At 38.7% G+C, this 7,929-nt stretch overlaps 1 protein-coding gene across 1 annotated transcript in view; it reads left to right on the top strand.

Annotated features, from left to right (window-relative positions):
* The window catches only part of BCL7A (B-cell CLL/lymphoma 7A), a 13,657-nt gene extending 10,678 nt beyond the window's left edge, over positions 1–2,979 (top strand). Inside the window, exons 5-6 of the mRNA XM_010078398.1 lie at positions 1,616–1,737; positions 2,662–2,979. Of these exons, the coding sequence (XP_010076700.1) occupies positions 1,616–1,737; positions 2,662–2,733 (194 nt within the window). The 3' untranslated portion in view covers positions 2,734–2,979. The remainder of the gene's footprint in view (positions 1–1,615; positions 1,738–2,661) is intronic.
* Positions 2,980–7,929: the final 4,950 nt, after the last annotated feature.

Below are 7,929 nucleotides of genomic sequence, written 5' to 3'. Positions count from 1 at the left end.
TGCTCAAAGAAAACGGGTGCATTCAGAGCATTTTGCAGTGTAAATAAGTGATTGCAGGCATTGGAATAGCTTGGGGCTTGGCAGTTCCCCTTGCCCGAAGGTCAGCAGCAGTGTGAGCGGTAGTTGTCAGCAGTGACTGGAAGAGAGCAGAGCAGCTACGAGCTCTCTGTTGTCCAAGTCGCTGTAGGTGTGTTTTTGTCTCGGGGAGATGGGCACATCACGGAGCGCTCCGTAGCTCAAACTGCAATGTATGCTGAGACATACACAGCGGAAATTGAAATTGAAATTCATTCTGACCCTTGGGACTCGTTCCGTTGTCAGTATGAACATGCTTTTCTGGTGAGACATGGAAAGGACAGCAATTCTGTCCGAGTTTGCTGAATATGATCTTTGAGACTGCTCATCACAGTCACTTCATTTTGAATTCAGTCAGAGAAACTTTCAGAAATGCTTCTGATGTTTTTTCTACAGCATACCACAAAAATAGCCATTACTTGCTGATTATGTCATCTTCATTTTCCAAAGTTGTCCAAAAAACTTTTTGATCTTGTATTTCTCTTCATCTAGAATAAAGTTACATGTTTGCTGGGTCAGGGTCCTGGGGAGAGATCACTTCATAAAACTTGACTCCATGCATACTTCTGAGCATTCATGCAAGTGAAAAGGGATTTTTAAATGAGGTGAACAAAAGAATGGGTTCCAGTCCTTGCGCTGTTCTTGATACGGATTCTGAAAAAAACATAACTGTCCTTTTACAATCGAAGAGGTTTGGTTTTGGGTGGGTTGGTTTTGTGGTTCTGGTTTTTTTTGCTGTTGAGTGTCTGCTTCCGGACATATTGTGTTAAATTTCCAGGGATCTTTAGCTTGTAGGGACATTAAGTGCCCCTATCCCCTCTTCTAGTGAACAGGTGCTTTAACCCTGAGCCCTCTGAGAGAAGGGTTTAAACAAACAAACAAGCAAAACCACACAAAAATTGGAAGCAGGTAAGAGCTATAACAAGCTAGAAGAACTTCTTCCCAACTGTACACCAGAATTAAAAATTCTGCAGCCTTAATGATTAAGCTAACTAGCTAGCTGAATTTCTGAATTTTGTCTTAACAGTAGTATCAAGCAAAAAAAAAAAAGCATTTTAAGTGTATGGCTGACTTTTGATTCAGATAACTTTATTCTCTCTCCTTAGCTGCACAGTTTTAAATCCATTAGCAATCACAATTCACCCTTTTTGTAGCTGCCTTTTACTTCTGATTTGAAGCAAGTTTCAAGTTTGCAAGTTTGAAGCCCCTTTGCAAAGTTCATGTTGAAACCTGTTTGCTAGTAGCAATGCCATCGTTCTGTCTCGCAGGGTGTGCAGGAGCTTGGCTCCCTCTAGGGACTGACTCCAGCAGCTGTGTACTGCTGGCAGCGGGAAAGGTCTCCAGTGGCAGCAGCCGCTGGTTTTGGTCCTGGAATTTGAGCTGAATTCATTGTATTCATACAGTGGTTATGTGTGTTATTGTTAATTTTTACACATGGGGGAAATGGGTGTGTTTGGAATGTTGCTAATGAGAAGACATCCTAAAAGTGCCTGCTGAGTGCCTTCATTTGTTTGTTTAAAATTATTTCTTGAAATTTCAGATACCTCTGATGAACAGAATTCACAGTCTTCAATGGAAAATTCCATTAATAGTTCAGAGAAAGCAGAAATTCAGTCCTCTGGAGAAAACGATATAATTACAGAGGCATCTAAAAACTCTCAGGTAACTTTAAGCACAAAAGCCAATTACTTGGAGTTTGGAAAAGAGCATTTTTACCAAAAAACAAATGTAAGGAGGCCAGTTGTGTATTTAGGCTCATTTCCAAAGGTGATGGCAGTAAAGCAGCTATAGAGTATTAAATGTACATGTATCTGGTTTTGATTGGCGGCTTGCATTTCACGTAATTTGAACAGTAAGACTAGATTGGTCTGCTTTACTTTTCGGTTTCCTAAACCAGCCTGTGTTAATTTTGCAAGGGAGTATTAAAATTTCATGCTAATAAATTGCTTGGACCTAACCTACTGGACAGGCTCCTTTGAGGACCATTCGAAAGTAAAATACTTTCTATAAAAGTAAATGCATTTAGCAGTTAGGAAAGTTAATTTTTGTAGATTCAGTGGACAAATTGTTTTGATATTTATTCACTGGTTTAGTGAAAAATTCCAGGTGGGTGGGAGAAAAATTCTCTTTGCAGTTGTCCCCCAACACCGAAATCCCCAGGCAGAGCCTGGGGATTTCCTTCTCAGTGCATTGGTTTTCCTTGTGGGTGGTTGATTTGTTTCAGCGCACGCCTTGCGCTTTCCAAACCTTGCGTGTTCTGTCCTGTAGAGATTGCTTTGGCTACAGCAGGAGAAAATGTGTGTACACTTGGCGTGGGTTGTGCTCGAGTGTGGAGCTGACCCACACATCAAGGCTGCTGCTTGGAGTATTCACTGTGATTTTTAGGCTGGAGCTAGAATTTTGCCCTTTGTCTGTAGATGACAAGAAGTGTAAAGATGTTGAGGTAAGATATAAGTAGAGGAGTGATTTCAGGAATTTTACAAATGACACACCAGGGAATTTGTTCGTGCTCTTTGTTTGATGTTTGTGGTGCCTGAAATTCAGTGCAGTGATAACATGGTTGTTTTTCTTTTCCTCCTCCTTAAGGACTCTGAAGGAGTGCCACCTTCTAAAAAGATGAAAGTAGAGGCTTCCCAACAAAATGTTGAAGAGATTTAGACTATAGATTTTTCTGGTCAGTTTTTATGTAAGGTACATCAGTGGGCTTAATTATAGAACAACCTTACTTAAGCATCTTCTCTTGGATGAGGACAGAACTCCTAACTTTTCAAGTTACCAAGCAAAAATCCAAGAAAGCCTAACAAAGGTTTAACTTCTCAGACACTGAAAACTTTTTCCTGTGAAACAAACATTGAGAACTTTTAAGTTACTGTCTCTGAAATGGTTGGAGTAAACAACTCAGGAGGGGTCTACGCACTGTTTCTAAAGTCAAAATTACAATTATGTTGCTGCTGTATTTTTTTTTTTCATTTCTCTATTTAACATTGTAAGATATTTAAGGATGGTACAGGTCAGGTATTAGCTTTCATGTGAAGTTCATTGTTCTGGCGTGATGTCTGCTTTTGTTTTGTGCCTTGTGTTCTGAAAACAGTGCTAACTTTTAAAAGTTGTTTTGCAACTGTCTTCTTTGCAAAGTGGCCTATGTTTGTATAATGCCATGTAGTAAGGCTTTTTTTTTCTTTTTTGTTTGGGGTTTTTGTTTTGTTTTTAATTTTTAAATCCCTGGTGCTTAAATTTTTAATAAATACAGATCAGGAAGCCATTTTCACTCTTGGAGTCCAAGGAGAAAAAGGAGCTTGATATTTTATTTTAGCAGCTATAGTGGAGATCTTTTATTGAATGCATGGCATTCGCAACTGTAAATTTGGTCTTCTAAATACTTAACTTCATCAGAAGTTAACATGATCTGTTTACCATTTATAGTCCAGATCTGAATATATACTATAACGCAGCAGTTAAAATACTTACGTATTAGGTCCATATCTCTGTACTGGGTACAACAACTTGCTTTACAGAAAAGTTCCACTATGTACATAAATAGGATCAAAGGGATTGATGCACAGTGAATTTATTTTCGATTGGTCTTTTTTGATATCGTGTTTTCACTGAACTGGATTTCATTGTACTGTTTCTTTATAAGATGTTTACTTCTGTGTTCCAAGTTAATACTGTATTAGGGGTTTCTTTATTTCCTTTCAGCAAGTCTTGTAAATAAGCCTTGTTGTTTCCATAGTCCCTACATCACTGTTAGAAATGTTCCTTCTTTTCCAATTATGTTGAAGTGTGCTTACGCTAAACTTCACGGAAAGGCACGAAGTACGTGCAACTCCCTTCAAATTCTTGGCATGTGGAAGTGCAGAACCATCTGCATCAGATCTTACAGTGGGCTTTGTACTCCCAGGGTGAGCTCCCAGTTACAAATCCCTGGTGTCGGTGGGAACCGCTTCTCACTTCAGTACACGCATGCGCGCATACGTACGTATGTGTTGCTGGATCGGGCCCTTAGTCTGTCTTCGCTTTGTGTAGGCAACGGAACTTGTAATTTAAAACATGATCTCACGGCTATGACAGTGGTTGCATATAGTTTGTAAGCTAAGAACTGTAAATACTTTTTTAAATGAAAAAAATTGCTTCCAGTTGATACATTTTCATAATTAGCTCTTCATTAAGCTTATTTATTTCTGGATTCTCCAATAGTGAAAATGGCTTGCACTTAGACTACTGCATTGCGTTTGCAATTACCACTTTATTATTAAAAACAACGGGGAAGCAGGGGGAGGGAGTAGAGGGAGGGAGGAGTGGGGAGCCAATACTGACCTTCCGTAAGAGGTTTGTAGGATTGAACTCCAGATAACATATGACACTCAGTTTCGGAACTTTTCCTTTATGTTGAAATAAAACTTTTTGGATTTTAACTGAATAAAATCTGATTGCAAATCATTCATGAAAACAGTGTGCTCCCTAATAAGTTTTTGGGATTTCTGGTCTGATCATGAAGTCCATTAACATCCTGAAAATAAGGAAATGAGGAGCCAAAAACTGTATTTGCACAATATATGCAATGAAACGGTAGAATTCTCTCTTGAATTGTGTGTATGCCTAAAATGTGGATAACTGGTCAATGGCGATTGATTTGTATGTATATTACATTCAGATTTAAGTGATATTTTGTGAGAAGTTCTATTGATATATTAAATGGGCAAATCTAGAAAGATTCAAACTTAAAAATATTTTTGATTTACTTTTTGTTGTTTTTAATGCTAAAACAAATCTGATGCCACCTTTGACAAATAGTCATGTTTACTAATCCCTATCTTCAGGTGCATCGCAGCAAGTTTTTAGTTTTAATTTTGTAGACATTTCCAAGGGAGTATGTAGACTTTTCATTTAGAAACTAATTCCTGTACTTTAGGAAGAAATAAAATATATAAATAGCACTAAAAATACCTCAAATTTTTCATTAGATAGAAACATTTATTGGCATTATAGACATCAACAGGTTTAATTATAAACTTCCTTTTCTCTCCTGTGGCTTCTGCTCAGAACTGTTCATTGTTCTGTGGCTAACAAGACAAGGCATCATAACCATATTCCTAGAGGCTTTATTTCTAAAGTAGTAATGCTTTATTTACAGCTTATACAGAGTACATTCAGAACTTTTTTTTAACCAGAGATTCTAGTGACAACAGACAACTGAACAAGCAGATAGATTTGGGTTCCTTAGACCTGTTATTGTCAGTCTCTAAGGGCAGAGACTTTGACATTATCGGGTATGAAGAAATCCAAAATAGTGTATAAGACTGTTATTAGTCTTTTTTTGAAGTGCCTGATAACATTTATGGGCCAACGGACGTGATTAAACACATTTTAATGCCAGAAAGTACAGATGGGACCAAACCAGAACATCGAATTCAAATCGACCTGGGGTTTGAAACCAGATCTAAATCCAGCTTTTTTTGGCTTGGACCTGTCTCTACCAGAAACTTGTTTTATGAACTCACTGTAAAAGGGTTTATCGAAAGCATTGAAACGTGGAGCAGAAGGAGAGATGTAATTTTCTTCAAGATGACTGAAAGTTCTCATACAGCTAATGTTTTAGAAATAGTGCAAATATCAAGAAGTGCTTCCTTGCTACAATGCTGAATGTTGGAGCTTCAGTTACAAATAAATAAAAAAAAAAGGAAAGAAAAAAAAGAAAAAAAGAAAAAAAAAAACCTAGAAGCAAGCAAGTAAATTAGCTGAGTTTGTGGAACATGTGGGAAGGCCTTCCGAATAAGCGATTTACTCAGCCAAACATTTTATAGCAGAACTATTCCTTGGACTTTTTATGCTTGGGAAAGTAGTTGTTAAACATTCCAAAAAGTGCTGGCACTTACAAAACAACAAAAAATAATCAACGAGGCAGTATAAAATATTGGGTTTGGGTGGCTATCTTCATACATAAACATTGTCATGTTTTGGAATGTTCTTTATATCTAAGGGCCTGTTAGAAGGTGTAAAGAATTTTGTTTTCTTCAATACCTAATCGTTTTCCATCTTATGATTTTTGTGTGTGTGTGTTGTACAGCAGTATAATTTTTCACTTATTTATTCCATCGGTAGTTATGGTTTGTACAATGTACAATGGTTTCATTTCAAAAATAAAATAAAAAATCTCCACATGAATGCTGTGTGAATAATTTTTATCAAGAAACTTAACCTCAGTTTGGTTTTTTTAAATTTACAATAAATTTCTGGTTTTATAAATGGTATTTTTAAATGTGCATTCTATGGTGTTGTCTCATTTGGTAACGTGTGAAATGATTCAACTTTGAGTGGACCAAAGGTGTCTTGATATTGTAGCAAGACACTGAGCAGGGTGGGGGCAGTTTGTTGTTGTAACAAAAACAAACAAATAGATACGGCCGATGTAATTACAGCAACCTGCAGAATAACTTGGTAATTTAAGGTGCTTACTGTTGGCTTGGTGCTCGGCTAATGGGTTGTGGTAACTGAAACTGGAGGAAGGAGGGCATAGCGTGGGAACGTGCTTCAGGGTGGGAACGTGCTCAAGTCTGATGCTCGCAAGGGTAAAAATCCTTAAAGAGTTTTGGAAAGATTATTTACATTGAAGATGGATATAAAGTGTCCAGCTTATTTTTAGTGTTCTGTGTGCTCTGTCCCAAAGTAGCCTCCGGTTTCACAGACAGCTGAACTAGTCTGCTGGCTCACCGCTACCAGAAGGGTGAGCCACAGCCAGCCTGCCTGCTCCCAGCTTGGTTTTGTTGTCACCCTTGTATTTACTGGGGTGCTGATAGCATCTGCTCATCAACCACACAATTGCTAACCTGGGAAGAAAGCTACCCATTTTAGTTGGGTTTTTTTCTTCTCTGGATTAGTGTATTAAGTCAGCAGATTTGCGAGGGTGGAACTGGAGAGAGTAAAAAGAACAGGTAGAAATGAGGGTGTAATTCACGAGTCCCCGAAGGAAAGGCCTCTGAGCAGGTAAGGCTTGTGCCAATAAAAGGGTGAAGGAGTGAGCAGCAGCCCAGTCTAGCAGCAGGGTGCGGAGCTGGAGGTTGGCCCTGTGGTTTGCCTGGGAGCAGGATGGGCAGAGGAGCCAGCAGAGCGGTGTAATGCGATGGCTGGACTCCCAGTACCTGCAATTAGCCCGCAGTCTGAGGCTGTGAGTAAGAGTCCTTGAGCTCTTGCGCCTCATCAAAATGGGAACGCTTATCTTCCTGTCTGTAGATTTGGAAGGATAATCTCTTACCACTAAGTGTTGTGGAGTACACCGTGGGTATATTTTTGAACAGCTTGAATGTCTCTCTGTTCGGTGTATTACAGTTGAATTCTAAGTCAGTAAATGTCTGTCTCCTCCTGAGCTAAAAGCCTGTGTTGTTGAAGGAACGTTATCAGAAAATGGTGCCCCATGTTTCACCTTGCACTGCAGATTGCCTTTTCCTTACTGTTTCTTTTTAGCATACTCAGAAGGTGCTGCTGTGGCCCCCTAGGGCTTCCCTGTGCCTCCAGCAATTCCTTACTGTGGAGGAGAGGATAGCCGAGAGTCTTGACCTGTTGCTGATCTTAAAAGGCAAACCAAGAGGTCTGTCTCCAAAATAACTGGATTCATTTTAAGGGATGCATCTTGTGGTATTTGCACTGAGGATGTGATTTTTAGTTCAGGTTTGGTTCTTAAGCTACATGTCAGACTTAAAATAGATATTGTAAATCTATGAGTGTTGTTTTGAATGTTTTAATTTTTTGTACTTAAAGTGCTCCCAATCAGAATGCCTTCCTAGGAGACAGCTTTTTTTTTTTTAATTATTTTTACAGGCAATGTTAATATAAGGTAGCAATAACCAGCTTTGAAGC

Source organism: Pterocles gutturalis, unplaced genomic scaffold (assembly GCF_000699245.1).
Source record: "Pterocles gutturalis isolate BGI_N339 unplaced genomic scaffold, ASM69924v1 scaffold52683, whole genome shotgun sequence".
NCBI lineage: Eukaryota > Metazoa > Chordata > Aves > Pterocliformes > Pteroclidae > Pterocles > Pterocles gutturalis.
The sequence above is the reverse complement of the archived record's forward strand: the minus strand, read 5'-3'. Positions and strand labels throughout refer to the sequence as shown.